The 23,522-nt window shown below is 43.1% G+C and overlaps 1 protein-coding gene across 2 annotated transcripts in view; it reads right to left on the reverse strand.

The window, feature by feature from the left end:
* The window catches only part of PRKCB (protein kinase C beta), a 391,108-nt gene that overhangs the window by 101,361 nt on the left and 266,225 nt on the right, over positions 1 to 23,522 (reverse strand). For both annotated transcript variants that reach the window (XM_033217733.1, XM_033217732.1), the window contains exons 7-8: positions 23,272 to 23,406; positions 6,962 to 7,058 (exon numbers count right to left, since the gene is read on the reverse strand). In XM_033217733.1, coding sequence (XP_033073624.1) covers positions 6,962 to 7,058; positions 23,272 to 23,406 — 232 coding nt within the window. The remainder of the gene's footprint in view (positions 1 to 6,961; positions 7,059 to 23,271; positions 23,407 to 23,522) is intronic.

Raw genomic sequence — 23,522 nt, forward strand, 5'->3', positions numbered from 1 at the left:
AAGCCTGAGCACAGACCTCAAACTTCCCGATTTCTTCATTTGACTTTGATTAGCAAAACAGATAAGGACTTTTTTTGGTGGGGGTTGGGGGTGGGGGTGGGGTGGGGTTGATTTTTTCCTTGTCCTTCAAGGAGCAGCTAACAGCCTCATCCCTCAGCGCTAGAAACTCCCTTCTCTCCTCTGAATCCGGGGCTGGCAGCCCTCTTTCCTCCCTCCCTCCCAGCTTGCTTTTACAACGTTTCCCATGGGCATGTTAATTTAACTTCTAGAATCTAGATCAGAAGACTAATAACCCTGGAACAAAAAAAAAGAAGTCTAATAACCCTGTTGATCTGGTCTGCACAGTGTTTGCTATCATTTTAATATTTAATTAGTCGCCAACTGTTGAAAATTTGGAGATATGAAAACCCAGACCCCCAGCTTCTTTTGAAGAAGGGGATCTGCTAACACTGGGTGATACAGGCTCTTTCGCCTTCTTCTTGTTTGCCTGGCTCCTGAAAACACCCGGGTTTGTGGCCCCTACACAGTGAGCCTTCAGAGGACAGGAGTCCCGTCCTTTGTCCTTCGAAATATCCTATTGTTCCAAGGGGACAATGCCCAGGACACACTGCATCAAAGAGCGAACATTTTAAAATTGAGGCACAAATTAAACTCATCCTTTATCTTGCTGGGTAGGATGTGCTTGAAGAAACAGGAATACGCTAATGGTTGCCTTTTCATGTCTGTAATTTAGAGCCCTAGAACTCAACGCTAAGAGAGAAAGCAAATAGCATTTCTGAGCAAAGAGCCAAGTCACCTTCCAGACAGCAAAAGGGGACAGTGGAGAAGCCCCAGCAGCCAGGCTCTGGGCTCCACTCCTGATGATGAATGCCTGTCCTGGCTAAAACTGCAGATTCCTCTGCCACTCCACCCCTACAAGGAACTACTACAGGCACTCCCAGCTACCTAGCAGTGGGGCAAGGACCTCTGTAGGCTAGGAGTCCCTGTAGATTCTCCCTAACCTCCAAGCAGCCCTTCCAAAGCCCAGAAAGAGGATGTTCTGAGCTTTATTTATCCCAAAGGGGAGCTGATAATTATAACAACCATGATGCTAGCATCTAACATCTGGATGTGTATGACGTGTAAGACACTCTGCTAAATGCATTACCTCATTCAATCCTCACATAACCTCATGAAGTAAGAAGTACTATAATTCTATAATTCCCCATTTTACAGGTAGGGAATCAGAAGCTCAGAGAGACAAAGCAACTTGTTCATAGCCACTCAGCAAGGAGGTGGCAGAATTGGGATTCAAATCTAGGCAGTCTGGCTCTCATGCCATCACACTTAACCATTAGGCTACATTGCACAGATACGATCACTGGTGTTCTTCCAAGACACCACCAGCATGCTACTCTCTACACCTGGGGCTGCTAACAGCAAACATCTGCGATTCTTTGTCTGCAGCTTATTTTCTGGTTGTAGGAGCAGGCACAGTGCACAGGGCACATTGAAAGTGCTGGTGGGTGGATTCCCCTGGGAGCAGCCCTTAGCCTGCAATGGAAGGAGAGCCAATGGATAACCCCTCAGCTTCCTGTCCCTTGATTGGGAAATTCTGAGGCATGCATTCTGCGCTGACTAGAGAGTTCTCCAGCAGGGTTAAACCCTAGCTGCCCACAGCGGTAGCTTGCTTGATAATACTTTCCTGGTTTCCCACCTTTTCTGGCAATGCTTCTTTATTAACTTATGGTGCTTCCAGGATCACCTCCCAAATAAAGTACTTGCACTTGAATCCTTATAGTCTGTTTCTGGGGAGAACTCAAACCCGGGACAACCAGCGGCTCTGGGGCCTTGAAAAGTTACTTAAACCTCTGTGGGCCTCAGTTTCTTCATTTGTAAAAGTAAAATGGCGTGATAACAGTACCTACCATTCTAGGTTGTTGTAAGGATTAAATTACTGGAGTTAATATTTGCAAAGCACTTAGAATCCTAAATGGCACACAGTAAGCACTTTGTTAAATAAATACATTTTAAGACTCTGAGAAATCCTACTGTGCGCCATCCAAAATGGAGTCTTCTCTTCCCAAGCCCACGGTCGACTGAAAGCCCCCTAACCAAACAGAGCCAGCTCTGACGTTCTGAAGTATACCACGTGTGGCAACTGCACCAAGCTCACACTACCATGAAATTCTATTACCCCAATTCTAGCAGCTCGATTTTACTGTCACTCAGGATTCCTCCAGATAAGAGGCTTGAAAGTAATTTCTGAGGTCATTCCGGGTGCTAATTGGTTATCTCCCAGGGATTACATTTCTCACGTTCAAGGTCAACTGAAATTCCTCTGTAAGCCTGAGAACAATTTTCGGTCTGTTGGAAACATTTTTTTTAATCAACAACTACAGTATGGAGCGATTATAATTCAGGCATAAACAAGCTTTTGCAGGCTCTTGCTAGAAATAAAGGGACACAATTTGTTGCATGCGGACAAAACAGTTTCCTATTCCAAGCCAATTACCGGCCCAGACAAATGTACTGTTTGCGTAGAAAATCTTTTCCTTGGTGTTCTGAAATGTCCCTCTGGCTGCCCCAGGACAGAAGAAATCATTTTGTAAAACTGAGACGGCTGGGCGCGGTGGCTCAAGCCTGTAATCCCAGCACTTTGGGAGGCCGAGACGGGCGAATCATGAGGTCAGGAGATCGAGACTATCCTGGCTAACACGGTGAAACCCCGTCTCTACTAAAAAATACAAAAAACTAGCCGGGCGAGGTGGCGGGCGCCTGTAGTCCCAGCTACTCGGGAGGCTGAGGCAGGAGAATGGCGGAAACCCGGGAGGCAGAGCTTGCAGTGAGCTGAGATCCGGCCACTGCACTCCAGCCTGGGTGACAGAGCGAGACTCTGTCTCAAAAAAAAAAAAAAGAAACTGAGACTTCACTGTATACAAGAAAATACCGGCCTTGTGTTTTTCACCCTTAATAGCACATTTCTATCACAGCAGCAAATGGATACTTCACCAGCAAGTTGGGGGAAAGAGATGGAAGGTGTTCTCTGGAAGGACGGCCTTCCTGTCTTAATTTGTATCAAACAGCATCCAGTTTTTAGTTCTACTTGGAGGGAAGATGCTTTTATCAGTTCACTTGGGCTTGAGTCCAAGACTTTGGGAACAAGTCTCTGTTATCGAGGTCACTGGAGAATGACTGACAAGCTCAAGGCCAATGTGTCCGTTCCACTTGTTTCCAGGAAGGGCGGGCCCCACTGAGTCAGAACTATCACTATCTTCCAGCATGCAGGGAAGGCACAGGCTCAAGACAAGGAATTTGGGAATACAAGTTATTTCTTTTTTTATTTTTATTTTTAAAAAATATATATTTTTTTAAATAATGAGGCAGAGTCACTATATTGCCCAGGCTGGTCTCAAACTCCTGGGCTCAAGCAACCCTCCTGCCTCAGTCTCCTAAAGTGCTGGGATTACAGGCGTGAGCCACCATGCCTGGCCCCTAAGCACTATTTCTATCAAGTTGAGGGAAAAACAAACTTGATAGAAAGCTTGTTTCTTTCGGCCGGGCGCGGTGGCTCAAGCCTGTAATCCCAGCACTATGGGAGGCCGAGACGGGCAGATCACGAGGTCAGGAGATCGAGACCATCCTGGCTAACACGGTGAAACGCCGTCTCTACTAAAAAATACAAAAATCTAGCCGGGTGAGGTGGCGGGCGCCTGTAGTCCCAGCTACTCGGGAGGCTGAAGCAGGAGAATGGCATAAACCCAGGAGGCAGAGCTTGCAGTGAGCTGAGATCCGGCCACTGCACACCAGCCCGGGCCACAGAGCGAGACTCTGTCTCAAAAAAAAAAAAAAAAAGTTTGTTTCTTTCAACAACCTTGTCCTTTATCTTGCTGTGTACGATGTGCCTTCAGAAACAGGAATACACTCACTAATGGTTGCCTTTTCATGTCTGCAATATAGACCCCTAGAATTCAAAGCCGCCTAACCAGAGGCAACCAACCCTGACGTACTGAAATACACCACGTGTGGTAACTGGCTCTCAGGATAAATGCTAAAATCCTTGGGATATCACGCCTGTAATCCCAGCACTTTGGGAGGCCGAGGCAGGTGGATCACAAAGTCAGGAGATTGAGAGCATCCTGGCTAACACGGTGAAATCCCATCGCTACTAAAAATACAAAAAATTAGCCAGGCGTGGCAACGGGCACCTGTAGTTCCAGCTACTCAGGAGACTGAGGCAGGAGAATGGCATGAACCCAGGAAGCGGAGCTTGCAGTGAGCCGAAATCGGGCCACTGCACTCCAGCCTGGGTGACAGAGTAAGACTCCATCTCCAAAAAAAAAAATCCTTGGGATAAATGCTCCTGGGTAAACACTCTTGGGAAAAATGCTCTTGGAACAAATGCTAAAATCCTTGGGATAAATACTCTTGGGATAAATGCTAAAATCCGTGGGATAAATGCTCTTGGGATAAATGCCAAAATCCTTGGGATAAATACTCTTGGGATAAGCACTCTTGGGTAAATGCTTTTGGGATAAATGCTAAAATCCTTGGGATAAATACTCTTGGGATAAGTACTCTTGGATAAATGCTCTTGGGATAAATGCTAAAATCCTTTGGATAAATACTCTTGGGATAAATGCTAAAATCCTTGTCAAGGCCAGCACAGCCCTGCATACTCTGACCCACACCTACTTCCCCAGCCTTGGACTCTCTTTGGCTTTCTCTGCTCTACCCAGGCTGGTCTTCTTTCAGTCTCACATGGTTGCTATATAACCCCCAACCACAGGGCCTTTGCACATGCTGTTTGCAGAATGGAATACATTTTCCCCTCTTTTTACGTGGTAAAATTCCATTGCTGTTTCCTCCCTGACACCTCCCCATCCTCTCAAACTACGTGACATTTCTTTTGTACATGTTCTCAAGGTATCAAGGTACCTGATCTCTCTTTCACAGGACTTTACATGGTCTTTACACATTTTTTTATTCGCTTGTGTCATTATTTGATGAATAACAATAATAAAAATCCATTTCATTTTAGCTATGCTATTATACACATTTTTGGGGAGTTAGTAGGCCATCATGGCTTATCTAGAATTGATCATCTCCCACCAGACTCAGTGTATTGAGTTTGTGGGAACAAAATAATGTGTTTTCCCTCAGGAAACCACTAAAATCACTCAATGCACATATAATGTAAGCATTCAAACCTATCTTCCCCCGAATATGTTATTTGTAAAGCAGGGATGTGTCCTATACACCTATACACCTCTTACGTAGCTGAAAATGGTGTTTATTTGTCCCCATAGAAGGAAAGGGGTTTATCTCAGGTAGAAGTAGAGCCAGCAATGTAACTCAAGGTCACAGCCAAGGGCTTTCCATTTGATAAAACTATTCTCTGGGAAGATCTACCCCCAGGGTATTTCATGAAGTCATTAGCACAATCAATTCCATTCGTTAACTATATAGCACCATTCTGCCAATAGAGCCAATCCGGATTCCATCCATCAGCAAGCCTAGTTGACTCAGCCTCCAAAATATATCACTTCTCTGTCTACTCTTTTTTTTTTTTTTTTTTGAGACCAAGTCTTGCTCCGTTGCCCAGGCTGCAGTGAGCCAAAATCGCGCCACTGCACTGCAGCCTGGGCAACAGAGCATTACTGATCGTGCAGTGACGCGATCTTGGCTCACTGCCGCCTCTGCCACCCAGAACAATTCTTGTGCCTCAACCTCCCAAGTAGCTGGTATTAAAGGCATGCACCACCATGCTTGGCTAATTTTTTTGTGTTTTTGGTAGAGACGGGGTTTAACCATATTGGCCAGGCTGGTCTCGAACTCCTGACCTCAAATGATCTGCTTGCCTCAGCTTCCCAAAGTGCTGGGATTACAGGCGTGAGCCACCGCGCCCCGCCCTCTGTCTACTTATTTCATTCACCGTGACTACCATTCCAGTCCATCAAAATGGTGGGCAGTGAATAAGCACTTTTGAAGAAATGTCTAAGTCTGAATGCAGACAGGGAAGCGGGAATAACTTCATAAGGCAAGGGCATTTAATTGGGGTCTTGAAGGATTAATCAGAGTTTTCTAGGAGACGAAACAACCTTGCAAAGGCTCAGAGTCATGAAAAGTCTTGGTAGGAACCATGCCATAAACAGGAAAATCAGCACAGCAGCAAACCTAACTGGTTCCCATTGTTGAAAGAAAGGAGATGAAGAAAGAAGAGAGAGAGAGAGAGAAGATAGAGGAAGAGAGAGAGAAAGGGGAGAAAGAAAGAAAGAAAGAAGGAAGGAAGGAAGGAAGGAAGGAAGGAAGGAAGGAAGGAAGGAAGGAAGGAGGAAGGAAGGAAGGAAGGAAGGAAGGAAGGAAGGAAAGAGAGAGAGGAAGGAAGGAAGGAAGGAAGGAAGGAAGGAAGGAAGGAAGGAAGGAAGGAGGAAGGAAGGAAGGAAGGAGGAAGGAAGGAAGGAAAGAGAGAGAGGAAGGAAGGAAGGAGGAAGGAAGGAAAAAGAAAAGAGAGGGAGAGAGGAAGGGAGGGAGGGAGGGAGGAAGGAATGAAGGAAAGAAGGAAGGGAGGAAAGGAAGGAAGGAGGAAAGGAAGAAGGAAGGAGAGAGAAAGAAACAAAGAATGGAAGGACAGAGAGAGAAAGAAGATAACGAATGAGAGGGAAAGAGAAAGAGAGAGGAAGGAAGGAAGGAAAAAAGTAAGAAAAGAGAGAGAGAAAGCAAGCAAGAAAGACAGCAAGAAAGAGCAAGAGAAAGAAAACAAGAAAGAGAAAGAAAGCAAGAAAGAAAGGGAGAAAGTAAGAAAGAAAGAAAAGAGAGAGGGAGGAAGAAGGAAGGAAGGAAGGAAAGAAGGAAGGAAGGAAGGAAGGGAGGGAGGGAAAAATAAAAAAGAAAGAATAAGAGAGAAAGAGGAGAGAGAAGAAGGAAGGAAGGAAAAAATAAAGAGAAAAAAGAAAGAAGAGAGAAAGAAAAGAAACCTCACCTCAAATTTCTGCCGCAGTTCTTCGTTGCCCTCACTTCCTTCTGGTGGCACAGGCACATTGAAGTACTCGCCTTCCTCCTGGCTCAGTAACTTAAACCTGAAGGGAGACAAGGGAGCAGGACAAATTTCATGACTCTATTTGATATTATTTTATTGATCAGGATATGAAAAGGAGGCCTATATAAAACTCTACTTCAAAAAATGTATGTTGAGGGGTTTTTGGCTTGTTTTGGTTTGTTTTTCAGTATGTTGGATGGGGGTAGTGTGCATGGTATACTGCCAGGTACACTATACATTTTTGTAACTCTTCCATGAACAGCAGAAAAAAATGTATATCTTGTGTACATAGGAGGGAAAGTTCTCACTCTCCACACACACTTATACAGTTTTCTTAGTTGTATCATTAAATCACTGTATATTTTTACCTACTTTTTGTCCATTAAGTAGTTTCTTAGTCTGAAAGAATGCTATGAAGACCCCTCATCGTAAATTTCTTGTTGATATTGTTGTTGTTGCTTTTAGAGATAGGGTCTCACTCTGTCACCCAGACTGGAGTGCAATAGTGCAATCATAGCTTACTGAAGCCTCGAGCTCCTGGGTTCAAGCGATCCTCCTGCCTCAGCTTCCTGAGTAGCTGGAGACTATAGGCTTGTGCCACTATGCCCAGCTAATTTAAAAAAAAAATTTTTTTTTTTGGTAGAGATGGGAGCTGGCTATGTTTCCCAGGCTAGTCTTGAACTCCTGACCTCAAGTGATCTCACCCTATCCTCCAAAATTGCAGGGATTACAGATATGAGCTGTCTGTAATCCCAGCTGCAAACCCCACTGCCTGGCTGTAAATACATTCTTGTCATGCTCTTCCAGCATTTCTACCTTTCATCCTACATAGGGTGCCACCTTGCCATCCTGGCACTCAACTGTATTTAGGTGACCATGGACTTAACTTCATGGTGCTATTTTCTCTGCAGAAGTTTGCCCAAAGTGTGCTGTAGTCAGTCTCTTGAGAAACGGCATCCCTTAGTGGTTAAGTGCACAAGCCCTGGAGTCAAACCATGTCTGGATGCAAATCTCATCTCATAACCTTAGACAGGCTGGTCAGCCTCTCTGGGCCTCTTTTTCTCATCTATAAATTGGAATACAAATTCCTTTTTCATAGAATTCTTGTGAAATTGAAAGATAATGATGCATGTAAAATGATAAGCACAGCAGCATTTGGCATTTAGCAAGTGTTCAATTAGTGGCATCATCATGATTATTATTACTGTGACTAATGTCATTATTATTATTTTAGAGACAGGGTCTTGTTCTGTCACCAAGGCTGGAGTGCAGCGGCACAATCAGCTCACTGTAGCCTTAACCTGCTGGGCTCAAACAGTCCTCCTGCCTCAGCTTTCAACCAGCTGAGACTAAAGGCACACGCCACCACACCTGGCTGTTTTTTTTTTTCTTCTTTTTTTTCTTTTTTGGCAGAGATAGGGTCTTGCTATGTTGCTCACGCCAGTCTTGAACTCCTGGGCTCAAGCAATCCTCCTGCCTCAGCATCCCAACAAGCTGAGATTATAGGCACACGCCACCATGCCCAGCTACTACTAATATTATAATAATAAACATGGAGGCTTCAGTTTGTTTCTTGACCACAAAGATTTTTCCAGCTAGTAAGAGGATCAGATGAGTGTGAGGAACGAAAAGGGACATTCTAAAAGCATTTGAATCAGTGGGAAAGAAAAAAGACCCCAAAACTGCTCGCTCTCAAAGATCGTTCCTAACCAAAGTTTAAAATTTTCATCACAATGTTTTCTCTCCATTCATGAATCTTCTCAGGCAGCTTCCAAAAATGGGCTAGGTGATTCAAAGCACAGAAGACAATTTGAGCCTCTACGCCTCCACATTTAATATTCCAAATTTTCTTCCAAATTTCCACGGAAATTACCAAAAGAAATACAAACACAAGAGAGCATCTGTATCTTTGCTGGAAATCGAGAAGGGTGCTATCCACACAGCAGGGACTTCCAGGGATTCCTACAAATTAAAGTAATAGAAAGAAAACAGAGCTATGTTGGGTAAATTTTAACTTTATCCATTCAGATGCTACCTTTGTGGATTTTGCTAGATCTGTGTATCAGTGTTGAAATATCTGTTTTGCTTTTTTAATAATAAATTTAATTTTAAAGGACACTTTTTATTTCTTCCTTAGAAGGAAATCCAAAATCACTTGTTACAAATAGAAAATAATTGTTAAAAACAAACAAAACAAAACAAACAGAAAGATACACAGGTCGTCGTCGTGGCTCATGTCTGTCATCTTAGCACTTAGAGAGGCTGAGGCAGGAGGATCGCCTGAGGCCAGCAGTCCAAGATCAGCCTGGGCAACACAGCAAGACCCTGTCTCTAGAAAAAATTAAAAAATTTAGCTGGGTATGGTGGCGCACGCCAGTAGTCCCAGCTACTTGAGAGGCTGAGGTAGAAGAATCGCTTGTGTCCAGAAGGTCAAGGCTGCAGTGAGCTTTTATAGCACCATTTACTCCAGCCTGGGTGACAAAGCAAGACCCTGTCTCTCTCAAAAAAAAAAAAAAAAGGTCGGGCATGGTGGCTTATGCCTGTAATCCCAGTACTTTGGGGCCAAGGCAGGCAGATTACCAGGTCAGGAGATCAAGACAATCCTGGCCAACATGGTGAAACCCCGTCTCTACTAAAACTATAAAAAAATTAGGTGGACATGGTGGCACACGCCTATAGTCCCAGCTACTTGGGAGGCTGAGGCAGGAGAATCACTTGAACCTGGGAGGCGGAGGTTGCAGTGAGCCGAGACTGCGCCACTGCACTGCAGCCTGGCAATGGAGCGAGACTCCGTTTCAGAAAAAAAAAAAAAAAAGATAAACAAATGGAAATCAAGGTCATGCATGTGCAAGCAGATGGTGTTGCTTACCAAAGACTCTCAATCTAAAGACTGCTCCGTCCCCTTTTTAATGGGAGATCAGCAAAGAGCAAGTGTTAGAGTGTTAAGGATACACCAGAGCCCTCTGAGATTTTCTCTTTGCCATAATTTGAAGAATTGAAAGAACACTAACCAAAGAATTGCTTTCCTGGGGCACAATTCGATATTATTTATGCCCTGAGTGTGAACCATCTAGAGTATTTGGGGGTCTCACACTCGTGAAAATACAGATAAAAGGGAATTGACCGGCTGTCATCCCTAAAAGGTGTTTCAACAGAGCCCAATAATGACCCTGGCTGAGACCATCAGGGACTGGGTGGGGGTCGCCGACTCCCATTCATATGCAGGAAGAGAGATGTCAGCACCTGGAGCAGCGGGCAGGGGAAGGGTGCCACAGCGTGTGTCCATGGTGGCCAGTACACCACAGAGTGAGTGAAGGACGCTGCCACTACTGCTTCCAAATAGGACACTTGTGTCCCTTCAGAGAGGAATAGGACCCCTTCTGACTTTGAGATGTATAGAACCAACGTGGAGAAGATGGCTCTCCATCTGGCATGAAGGCTGCCTGTTATGCCCCTGTCTCCACTGCAGCCCCGCCCAAATGTCAGGAATAGGACTCCTGATCTGACAAAACAGAATTCAAAAAAACACAAAAGACTCCTGTCTCCCTTTATCCCGGTATGAAATGTTAGAACAAGGACACTTGTCATTTCTGTGCTCACTCTTCTATAAGTATGGGCAAATAAACACAATAGGATGTGTGAAAAGTTTAGTCATTTAAATAGGAAGAAACAATGCAGAATCAAAGTAACTCCCATGAAACAAAACTGCTGCCAAAAGAGAGAACATTCTAGAAACTACCTAATTCATATTTTCAATGAGATTCAAGAGGTTGGTGCATCTGTGAAAAGGGAACAAATATGAGAGTGGGAAAGACTACTTTCAGAAAAAAAATATAATCTCTGAATTAAAAAATCCATTTGAGACAGTGAACACAGCATGGATAATTCAGATAACAATTACTCAATGAAAAGAAAAACTTGAGAAATTTTTCTGGCAATTGACTTGATATTTATCATAATAGATTGGAGTTGAATCGAATGCTTTATATACCACTAAGAATGCATATTATAAACATTAATTTACAACATGAAAAGGAGGAATGTTGCAACATACATATGTCAGAAAAGACCTAGACCTACTAATAGTCTTCTCATATAAAAAGTTCCTACAAGTCAATAAGAAAAAGGCAAAAGGACATAGTCATATATAAATATAAACAAATGGCAATAGGCAAATGAAAATGTTCAACATAATTTGTAATACAGTATGTGCATAATCTTTGCATCATGTCTTTGAAATTTATAGCACTGGACGTTAATGTTAATAAACTGAAAAGCGTCATACGAGATTGATAAGACTGTAAATTGATTTTTAAAATTGTAGGACATTTTGACAAACACTTTAATGATGCATATATGCTTAAAGCCGTCAATTCCTGGCTTAGAAATTTATTAGGAAATTATTAAAGCTGGGGCACAGAAGTTTTGCCACAATTACGTTTATTGCAGATTATTTTAGGTGAAAAATGCAAGCTACCAAATAGTATGCACAGTAAGGTTTCACTTTTGTTTCACTCTCTATATAGGGTCAATAGTGGTTATGGGCACTGGGAATCTGGATAAAATTCTCTGATTTTTTATATTTTTCTAATAATTTTTAAATTAACAATAATGACTAACACTTACTGAGTGCTATTTAGCAGACATTGGGCACCTCACTTATATTAACTAATTTGATATTGCAACAATCCTGTGACATAATTACGACTATTATCTCCAAATGAGGAAACACAGCACAGAGAGGCTAAGTAATTGCCAAGGGTACACAGCTAGGAAGTAGTACAGTAGAAATTCTAACCCAAGAAGTCTGATTCCAAAGCATTAGTTTTTTTTGTTGTTGTTGTTTTTGTTTTTGTAATAAGACCAAAATGTCATTACTAATAATAACAAAATAAAGTGTTCTTTAAAAATGTAATATAACACTGATTTAAGATAATAGTTATCTGTTCAGAAGGAGATGGAGTAAAAAAGAATGAAATAGGAAAGAAAAAGAAAACTTTAGAAACAGAAACACCATAAGAAACATGGCAATTACAGCTATAAACATTAAAACATTTTCCTATGGAGAAAAGATCTTCAGATTCAGGATTATAAATCACCCTACTATAAAGACACATGCACATGTATGTTTATTGCAACACTATTCACAATAGCAAAGACTTGGCACCAACCCAAATGCCCATCAATGATAGACTGGCTAAAGAAAATGTGGCACATATATACCATGGAATACTATGCAGTCATAAAAAAGGGGAAGTTCATGTCCTTTGCAGGGACATGGATGAAGCTAGAAACCATCATTCTCAGCAAACTAACACAGAAACAGAAAATCAAACACCACATGTTCTCACTCATAAGTTGAACAATGAGAACACATGGACACAAGGAAGGGAACATCACACACTGGGGTCTGTCGGGGGTGGGGGGCAAGGGGAGGGAGAACATTAAGACAAATACCTAATGCACGCGGAGCTTAAAATCTAGATGACAGGTTGATAGGTACAGCAAACCACCAAGGCATATGTATACCTATGTAACAAACCTGCACGTTCTGCACATGTATCCCAGAACTTAAAGTAAAAAAAAAAAACAAAAAAAAAGGCCGGGCATGATGGCTCACTCCTGTAACCCCAGCACCACTTTGGGAGGCCGAGGTGGGCAGATCATGAGGTCAGGAGTTCGAGACCGGCCTGGCCAACATGGTGAAACCCTGTCTCTACTAAAAATACAAAAATTAGCCAGGCGTGGTGGCAGGTGCCTGTAATCCCAGCTACTCAGGAGGCTGAGGCAGGAGAATTGCTTGAATCCAGGAGGCAGAGGTTGCAGTAAGCTGAGATCATGCCACTGCACTCCAGCCTGGGCAACAGAGGGAGACTCTGTCTCTAAAAGAAAAAAAAAAAAAATTCTAACAACGTGCCACTTGTTACACAAGACCAAAGGACTTAGAAAGATTAGATATAAAAGAATGGGAAAGGACCTACTAGGGAAAAGGGATCTACCACACCACAACCAAAAAAGACACATGCAAAGGTCAGTTCGATCTCATTAACTCCCTGGCTCCCCGTCTTCTTCAGAGCAGAAGACAAAGTCCTGACAAGCCCCGCAGGATCTGCCAACCCTCTCCCCATATATATCCTCCCAGACCTAATCCTCCTCCAGTCTCCCCTCATGGATCCAGCTCCAGCTACACGAGCCTCTTTACTGCTCTTCCAACTTGCCAGGTGCACTCCTGCCTCAGGGCCCTTGCATTTGCCGTCCTCTCTGTCTGAGACAACCTCTCCCTAGATATCCACACAGCTCACTCCTCACCTGCTTTAGATCTTTGCTGTATGTTACCTTTTCAGTGAGTCCTTTCCTGAATTTCCTATAAAATCTGAATGCCCCCACTCCCCAAGATTCCTTGTCCCCATTTCTTGTTTACTTTTCTCTATGGCACTGATCAGCCTCAAACATGCCATGTTTTACTACTTATTTTTGTTCATTTACTATTGTTGTTTATTTTTCTTCAACTAGAAAGAAAACTCCATGAGGCCACAGGGTTCTTGGCTATTTTGCTCATTAGTGTCTCTTCAGCACAGCAGGTGTTCACTGTGTATATTCAATGAATAAATGAATGAATGAATACCAGCAACAAAGTAAAATTATAGAGAAAATGCATTAGCTGCAACAAAGATAACTTCATGTCAATATAATAAGATTTGTAGAGTTATGTGGTTAATAATATTGCCATGTACAGATAAGGCAAGAACTCTTAGAAATAAAAAGAATGCTTTTGAATCATTTTGCCTGAAGAAACTTAATAAGCACTACACATTTAGCTCAAGCAAACAAAAGGACAATATGAAGTTATAAAAGATCTGGACCTTGGCCAGGCATGGTGGCCCACACCTGTAATCCCAGCACTTTGGGAGGCCGAGGTGGATGGATCACCTGAGGTCGGGAGTTCATGACCAGCCTGACCAACGTGGAGAAGCCCCGTCTCTACTAAAAATACAAAATTAGCTGAGCATGGTGGTGCAGGTCTGTAATCACAGCTACTCAGGAGGCTGAGGCAGGAGAATCCCTTGGACCCGGAAAGTGGAGGTTGTGGTGAGCTGAGATCACGCCATTGCACTCCAGCCGGGGCAACAAGAGCGAAACTCTGACTCAGAAAAAAAAAAAAAAAAAGATATGGACCTTAGAATACATTGGAATGAATAAATGTATACCCTATACTCATGGGCACACAGATGACAACAACAGACACTAGGTACTACAGAGGGGAGAGGGGAGGGGAAGACAAGGATTAAAAAACTAACTATTGGGTATTATGGTCAGTACCTGGGTGATGGAATCATTCATACTCCAAACCTCAGCATCATGCAATATACCCAGGTAACAAATGTGTACATGTATCCCCTGAATCTAAAATGAAAGTTGAAAAAAGGTTTATTCTTTCTCCACAAAAAAAAAAAAGTATACTCTACAAACAGTTAATATAATCTTTTTCTTGAAAGTCCACAGAACTTTTAACAACATTGAACAAATACTAAGCTATGCTGAAAGAAAAGGAAAGAAAATCAGAGGAAAAAGGAAAAGTACACAGGCCATATTCTCTAACTTGAAAGCACTAAAACAGTAACTTAACATCAATAATAAAAATTTAAACAGAAATCTAATTCTAGGGGTTAAAAAAAATGCCTAAATTAAAGCATGTTAGAAAAGAAACTAAAAACTCAACTGCAGGCCCTCAAGGAAGCAGCAAAAGCCAGAATGTCAGCATATCAAAACTTAGAGGAAACATTTATTCCCTTAAATGCTTGTTCATTATTTTTGGCCAGGTGTGGTGGTTCACACCTGTAATCCCAACATTTTGGGAGACCAAAGTGAGAGGATTACCTGAGGTCAGGAGTTCAAGACCAGCCTGGCTACCATGGCGAAACCTTGTGTCTACTAAAAATACAAAAATTAGCCGGGCGTGGTGGCAGGCACTTGTAATCCCAGCTACTCAAGAGGCTGAGACAGGAGAGTCACTTAAACCTGCAGAGATTATGCCACTGCACTCCAGCCTGGGCATCAGAGCAAGACTCCATCTCAAAACAAAAACACACAAACAAACAAAAAAAACTATTCATTATTTTTAAAGAGCAGAGTTAGGTAAAAGAAGAAAAAATAATTTAGTAAAATATTAAACTGAAAGTCAAAGCCAAACACAAAATAAACCTACAGAAAAGGAGAAAACAAACAGAATTGATACACAAATCCCAGAGTTAATTTCTTGAAGAAAATAAATAAGTAAATAAAACAGATGAACCTCTGGAAAACCAAGGGGAAAGAAAGGAGACAGTGTAAATAAGCAAAATTAGAAACAAAGAGGAGGATTTGACAACAGATACAGGGCAACTGGCCAAGAGGCAGATGCAGACAGGGGGCCTGGGGCTAGTGTACCACATCTGGGAGCTTTCACAGCCGCATCTGCTGTTTCTGCCACATGGTCTTAAATTACAGCACAACAGAAGAGCTGGTGGAGCCCATCCCCTTCTAAATGGTGAAACTGAGTCTCAGAAAGGGTGTGAGACTTACTCAAGATCACATAGTGTTCAAAGAATCCCAGGGGCAAGAATCCAAATGTCTAGGATCTGGTCCATTTAGTCAAGACAGCATCGCAAATGTCTTGGCCGTAAATCTGAAGAGGACTTCTATCTGCAGAATCTGAAGAGGGCTTTTATTTTGGAAAAGTTCCCTTCCAACTATTGTGTCATCAACTTCACACCTATCCTAAGTGGCGGATGGAGAATAGGGGGTGTTGTAATCAATATGATGGGTGGCATACCTGCTGTGAAGGCTGTAGTACAGACAGGTGAAGTGGCTCACCTGAGGTCACAAAGCCTCCACCCAGTCAGGAAAGCCAGAATCAAACCCGAGCTGTCTACCCTCTAGCCTTCCACCTACCCCTGTATCAGGAGGCAGAATGGGATTTGTATATGCTTAGGCTCTGGCATCATAGAATCCTGGACCTGAACCCAGAACCGTTGCTTAGAAGCTGTGTGTCCCTAACATGTTGCTGAACTATTCTAATCCTTGGAAATGATGCTCTATCTAGAATAACTGGAGAATTAAATGATCATCTAAGTGTAAATGCAGTAATATTTTGGGCTTACTCCTGATACACTATCCCTATTCTTAAACCATTTTTTTTTCTTCCCTGCTCTCTGCCTTAAGGGAGTAGACAAGGCAGGCACTAGCCCAGGAAGAAGGATATGGCATGTGTGGGAGTTAAACTACTTTTGCAAGAATTATGACAGTAAGAGAAATATGACATACAAAAGTTATGACAGTGTAAGAAATCGGACCTAACTAACTCCATCTGCTTCTAATCTCTAAGATGTCCTTGTCCATTCCTGGGCCTAGGCCAAGCTAACTATGGGAATAATTTAGTTTCAGTTCAACTTCATTTTTTATTTGTATTTGTTTCTTTATTTACTTTGAGACATGGTCTTTCTCTGTTGCCGAGGCTGGAGTGCGGGGGCACAATCACAGCTCATTGCAGCCTCGACCTCCTGAGCCCAAGTGATCCTCCCACCTCAGGTTCCTGAGTAGCTGGGAGCACAGGTGCATGCCGCTATGCCTGGCTAAATTTTTTGTTTCAACAGGGTCTCACTGTGTTGCCCAAGCTGGTCTCTAACTCCCGAACTGAAGCAATCCTCCCACCTTGGCACTCCCAAACTGCTGGGATTACAGATATGAGCCACCACACCTGGCCATTAGCTTAACTTTAAAACAAAGACAATAACAGCTCCTTCCCAAAACTAACCATCTCCTTGCTTGGGGACTAAAACTGCCTTTGTAAAACTAACATATTAGCCACAAAGTTAGAATTCTGGCTCCAGAGACATGTAGCCAGAGGTCATAAGATTCATGATCTCCCCAATTGCTCCTATAGATAAAATCACTATTATTGACCTAAAATTGGTGTTGGAAATATTTTCCAGACCCTGCATTCTGATGGACCAGCTGGTGCCATCCAGACCAGGAACCCATACAACAAAACTGGCTTACCTGGTCTTGTGATCCTCACCCAGGAACTGACTCAGCATGAGAAGACAGCTTTGACCCCCTGTGATTTCACTCTCAACCCACCAACCAGCATTCCCCATTCCCTAGCCCCACTTCCCACCAAACTATCCTTGAAAAACCCTAGTCTTTGAATTTTGGAGGAGGTCGATTTGAGTAATAAACTCCCATCCTTCTGCTTGGCTGGCACTGTGTTTATTAAACGCTTTCTCTGCTAAAATATTGCCCTCTCAGTGAATCAGCTCTAGATGAACTCATTGGGTGATTACAGGAGAAGCCCTTCCCTTTAGGGCTTAGAAAACCTTGGGAAGGAGAAAGGACAGGTGGTGGGGAGAGGTGGGTTTCCCTCCTCCTCGGCTGGAACGCTGGCCAGAGACCTATCCATGCACCAGGCATCATCATTCCAGCAGCAGCAGCAGGAGCAGAAAAGGCTCCCCAGGGGGAGGACTCAGGCAGGCTCCTGGCCCTCCCTGAACCAGGCCCAACAGTGGCCTACGAGTGGGACAGAGAGGGTGCTGCATGGAGGGAACTCACAAGAGGAAGCAACAGGCCAGGATCTCCAGCACAAAGCCAGAATGATGCCCCAAAGCTAGCAGGACCAGTCCCGCTTCAGTGGGCACTGGTTTAGGAATGTAGGCTAAAAATAAAATCTTAAGGCCCCCCCCACTGACAGAATATTCTCCCCTCCTTGGCCAAGAGGATGTAAGAAAAACCTTAAGAACGGAATTGTCAGCCATGAGAGAAAGGAGATTGGACATGTCTCGTTATACCCCCTCTCTTTTGGAGTTTAGATACAACAATGGACTAACATGAATGTTAAAATAGAGATCATAAGACTGACAAAACAGACTCTTTGTGGCAATAAAATACCAGATTATAAACAGGACTAAGGCCAGGCCAGACAAAGGCGCAGTCACACCGTAGGCAAGCCATCTTGCTGCATGCATCCTCAACATAAAACATGGAGTCTCACTCTGTCGCCCAGGCTAGAGTGCAGTGGCGTAATCTCAGCTCACTGCAACCTCCGCCTCCTGTGTCAAGCAATTCTCCTGGTCAGCCTCCAGAATAGCCTAGATTACAAGCATGTACCACCACACCTTGCTAATTTTTTTGCATTTTGAGTAGAGATGGGGTTTCACCATGTTGGTCAGGCTGGTCTCGAACTCCTGATCTCAAATGATCCACCTGCCTCAGCCTCCCAAAGTGCTGGGAGTGAAGGCATGAGCCACCGCGCCCAGCCAATGTAAAGCATTTCTTCCTGTAAACTCCAAGTTTTAGCAAAGCCTTACTCTAACCAACTGCAAATTAAAGAATCTCCTATAACCCATTTAAAGCTATCCTGCCTTTTGGGCCCAAACCAATTTATAATCTCCATGTATTGATTTATGTCTTTGCCTGTAACTTCTGCCTCCCCAGAATGTGTAAAACCAAACTGTAATCTAACCACCTCAGGACCAGTTATTCAAAGCTTCTTGGGTTTGTTTCTCCAGGCCACAGTCACTTATATTGGCTCAGAATAAACTTCTTTGAACTATTTTACAGAGTTTAGTTTTGCTGTTAACAGGGGCCAGTCAGAAAAGTGAAGCAGTGAAGCTCAGAAAGTACCACACGCAGCATACAGAGGCCCTTCTCCTTGGTCACCAGGAGCTCACAAAAGTGCATGAGAAAGTCTAAGTCCATTATAGAAAAGAAAAAAGCTTTATTTTTTTCTGCACACCTGATCAGTGTTGTGTAAAAGTGCGACTCCACGACATCCGGAAATGCTGGACCCAGAGCCTGGCATCTATTAACATCTATTAAGAGTCAATGAGTAGTAACTATTGTTGTTATAATAATTATTATTACATTTTCTCCTGTCACATACCCCCTGAGGATCATACATTCTTTCTCTTTAACCTCTTTACATTTGATTTAAAATGAGAATGAAACGCCCACTGTGAGTGACTGATGTAGACCCTACGAAGCCAAGTCATTTGTATGTTAGGGAAAAATATCCAAAGCTTGGGGGAAAAAAAAACAAAAAGACGATCGTGTAAACTTTTAATGTCATGCTAGAGCATTTTCTAATTAGCTATTTCTTCCTCACAGTAATATTACTTTGTTTAATTTATTATTCACCATCAAGTCAGGCCCAGATGGCCTCCCTAGTCTGCAAAGATAGATGTTAACTTTTAGAAAACTGAGTTGAGATCTTTTTTTTTTTTTTTTGAGATGGAGTCTCGCTCTGTTGCCCAGCTGGAGTACAGTGGCGCAATCTCAGCTCACTGCAACCTCTGCCTCCTGGGTTCAAGTGATTCTCCTGCCTCAGCCTCCCAAGTAGCTGGGATTACAGGCATGGGCCACCACACCCATCTAATTTTTGTATTTTTAGTAGAGACGGGGTTTCACCATGTTGGCCAGGCTGGTCTCCTGACCTCAGGTGATCTCCTGACCTCAGGTGATCTGACCACCTCGGCCTCCCAAAGTGTTGGGATTACAGGCGTGAACATGCCTGGCCAAAATCTCTTTTTTTTTTTTTTTTCAGTCTAGTAGATAAGATAACCCCAAAGCTTGTGATTCTATTGTCCTATCAGTCAGTTTTATATTTAACTGAGCAAAGTTATTTCAGCATTTTTTTTCTACTGATTACACAAACATCAGTTTCTCAAACCTTCTGTGGAATCATTCATTCATCCTGCTGCTTTTCTCCTTAGCGAGCTAAGGAAATCTTTGCCAATGCCCATTATCTATTTTATGAGAACTATGTTTTTAACCATTTGTGAAATGTGATTTAACACAACTCTTTTGGGGTACATTCTGTAAACCCAAAATAAAATTCTAAGCCCCCTAGCCATGTAAATGGACCCCTCCTCTCAGCCAAGGGCATTCCAAATTTAACCTGAAAAACTGTTTCAGGTCATGATGAGAAGGGAGGGTTGGACATGATGTCTCATTATACCCCCTTCCTTTTGGAATTCAGGAAAAGTCAACCAGCATTAACATCAACACAGACCTTAAGTCTGATAAGAAACATTTACAATCTAGTCTCTCTGAAGCCTGCTACCTGGAAGCTTCATCTTCATGACAAAACGTTGGTCTGCACAACTCCTTATGTAATCCAGACATTCCTTTCTATTGATAACAGCTCATTCAGCCAATAGCCAATCAGAAAATTGTAAAATCTACCTATGACCTAGAAGCACCTCCTCGTCCCACTTTGAGTTGTCCTGCCTTTCCAGATTGAGCCAATGTAAATCTCACCTGTACTGACTGATGTCTTATGTCTCCCTAAAATGTACATAAGCAAGTTGTACCCCATCCACCTTGGGCCTATGTCATCAGGATCTCCTGAATCTGTGTCACTGGCACATCCTCAACCTTGGCAAAATAAACTTTTTAAATTGATTGAAATCTGTCTCAGATACTTTCGGGTTCAAAACTCTCAGCTCCTGTCTTCTTCACATCTTCCATCATGTTGTCATTGATTTGTCATTTGCGTAATTCCTTGTTCAAAGTTTATCTGCCCACCCCACTCTCTGCCATAAGCTACGCTCCATGAAGTCATATCTGTCTTACACCTCGATGTGTCTCTAGTGACCAGCACCTAGTGGACACTCAATATATTTTTCAAGAAAAGCCTAAGATGAAATACAGAGCCAAGACAAGGAAGTCATAAGGTGAATGATGGAAAGATGTGTGTGTGGTCCAAATGATACATCTCTTTCTTGCTAAACCAGTTTGATTTTTATTTTCTTTCACTTGAAGCTGAAAAAGTCCTGAATGAGACAATCCAGATATGAGACAATTTATCTTGAAGAAGTAATAGCAGCCCAATTGCCACTTCTCCCAAAGTTATAGCGGCAGGTTGAGCTATTTCTTCTGACTCCTTGACTCAGTTAACTGTGAAACGGTTGCCAAGGGGGCTTACCCAGCCTCTCTGTTGGTACTATTGAAGGATATATATAAAGCAGCAGCTTCCCAGACACAATCTGACAGTGGGTTGCACATATCTTTTAGGTGAAGTGTACAAGCCACTCTGATGTGCATGGAGCCAGTCATGAAACTGTCTTTGCAGAAAGTGTAACAGTGAGAAAATGATGTCAGTGAAAGAGATCTGATCTAACTAACCCCCATCTTGCCTTTAACCTCCAAGCTGCCCTTACTCTTTCCTGGGCTTGGGCCAAGTTAACTTTGGGACAGATTTAATGTTTATTTTATTTATCTTATTTTGTTTTATTTTATTTTGAGATGGAGTCTTGCTCTGTCACCCAGGCTGGAGCACAGTGGCATGATCTCGGCTCACTGCAGCCTCTGCTTCCCGGGTTCAGGTGGTCCTCCTGCCTCAGCCTCCTGAGTAACTGGGACTACAGACAGGCACATGCCACCACGCCCAGTTAATTTTTGTATTTTTAGCAGAGACAGGGTTTCACCGTGTTGGCCAGGATGGTCTCGATCTCCTGAGCTCGTGATCTACCCACCTCAGCCTCCCAAAGTGCTGGGAATACAGGGGTGAGCCACCGTGCCCAGCCTAGTGTATATTTTAAATGATAATAACCCTTGCCCAAAATGAAACTACCTTCATAAAGCTAATGAGAAACCACTAGGTTAGGAGGATGGGAGGAGCCTGAATTCTGCTACGGTGTAGACATAAAGGATTGCCAGCCATTATTCCAGAGGCCACAGGATTTGCAACTTTCCCAATGACTCCTGCAGATAAAATCACTATTGTAGAACCTAAAATTGGCCTTTTGAGATGTCTCTTCTACATTTCTGATAACCAATGGCTCCACCCCAACCAGACCGCCAACCTAACTTTGAAAGACATTTGTTGTATATTTTAAATGATAACAGCCCTTCCCCAAAACTAAACTGCCTTTGTAAAACTAATGAAATATTGCCAAGTTAGGAAAATGAAAGGAGCTTGAATTCTGCTAAGATGTAGACATGGATTATTATCAGCCTTTATCCCAGAGGTCACAACATTTCCAACTTCCCCAGTTACTCCTGCAGATAACATCACTATTGTAGAACCTGAGATTGGCCTTTTGAGATGTCTTTTCAGGCTTTTGCCTTTCTGACTATCAGACTACCCCACCTGGACCTGCCTACTAGTCCTGTGGCCCCACCCAGAGTGGACTCAGCGCACGAGGACCACTTCTCACACCCCTATTACTGCATCCCCAACCAGTCAGCAGCACCCATTCCCTAGCCACCCTATGCTTTGCCAAACTATCTTTGAAAAGCCCTAGCTTCCAAATTTTCAGGGAGGCTGATTTGAGTCATAAAAAAACTCTGTTCTCCCATTTAGCTGGCTCTGTGTGTGTAAAACTCTTTCCCTATTGCAATCCTCCTGTCTTGATAAATCGGCTCTGTCTGGGCAGCAGGCACAAAGAAGCCACTGGGCAGTTCCAGTCGCATCATATAGTTTAGTAAAGTGGGCCAGATGTAACAAAATAGGGAGTGGTGAGGACGGTGACAAATAGAAAATCCATGTACTGGCTAAAGGGGGCATTAACTAGTCAACTGTTCTCAATTGTTGTCTTCTACCCCCAGATTTTTAAAATGCTAGAACTAATTCCCTCTCTCCCTCCCTCCCTCCCTCCCTCTGTCCCTCCCTCCATTCCCCCCTTCCTTCCTTCCTGCTTTCCCTCTTTCTTTCTTCTTCCTTTCCTTCCCTTTCCCTTCTTCCTTCTTCCTCCTTCTTCCTTCTCTCTCTTTCTTTCTCTCTCTCTCTCCTCTCTCTCTCTCTTTCTTCTCACTCTGTCACCCAGGCTGGAGTGCAGTGGCTCAATCTCTGACCAACTTGCTCACTATAACCTCTACCTCCAGGGTTCAAGTGATCCTCCCATCTCAGCCTCCCGAGTAGCTGGGACTATAGGCACACACCGCCATGCCCAGCTAATTTTTCATGTTTTTGGTAGAGATGTGGTTTCGCCATGTTGCCCAGGCTGGTCTTGAACTCCTGACCTCAAGTGATCCACCTGCCTTGGCCTCCCAGAGTGCTGGAATTACAGGTGTAAGACACTACACCTGGCCTCTTTCTTTTTTGTTTTTAGTACAAGGACCAAACAAAACATAACTGCGAGGCAGATCCAATCAACCAGACTTCACTTTGGGACTCTGCCTCACTATTTCAATTTTTGGAGAAAAGGAAAACATACTTGACCCCATGTTTGATGGAGCAAGCTGTATGGCAGCTTTCAAAGCAAAATCTTACTTACCAGCCATCCACACTGGCTTTCTGAAGTTCAGAAATCCCAAAGGACAAAGATCCCATGAAGTCATTCCTGCTGGTCAAATCCCAATCCCAAATCTCTACTGACAGTCGTCTGTCTTTGTCCGACTCTTTCAGCTGACTGCATAGAGAAAAAGAAAAGACATCAGTGGAAGTCATAGTAATTTTTCAAGCAGAAGAAATGTACAAGAGGACAAGACCTGGAGGTAGAAATTTTTACAGATTACAGGCTGCTGA

The sequence above is a fragment of the Trachypithecus francoisi genome, unplaced genomic scaffold (assembly GCF_009764315.1).
Source record: "Trachypithecus francoisi isolate TF-2019V2 unplaced genomic scaffold, Tfra_2.0 Lachesis_group10, whole genome shotgun sequence".
In the NCBI taxonomy this organism is placed as follows: Eukaryota; Metazoa; Chordata; class Mammalia; order Primates; family Cercopithecidae; genus Trachypithecus; species Trachypithecus francoisi.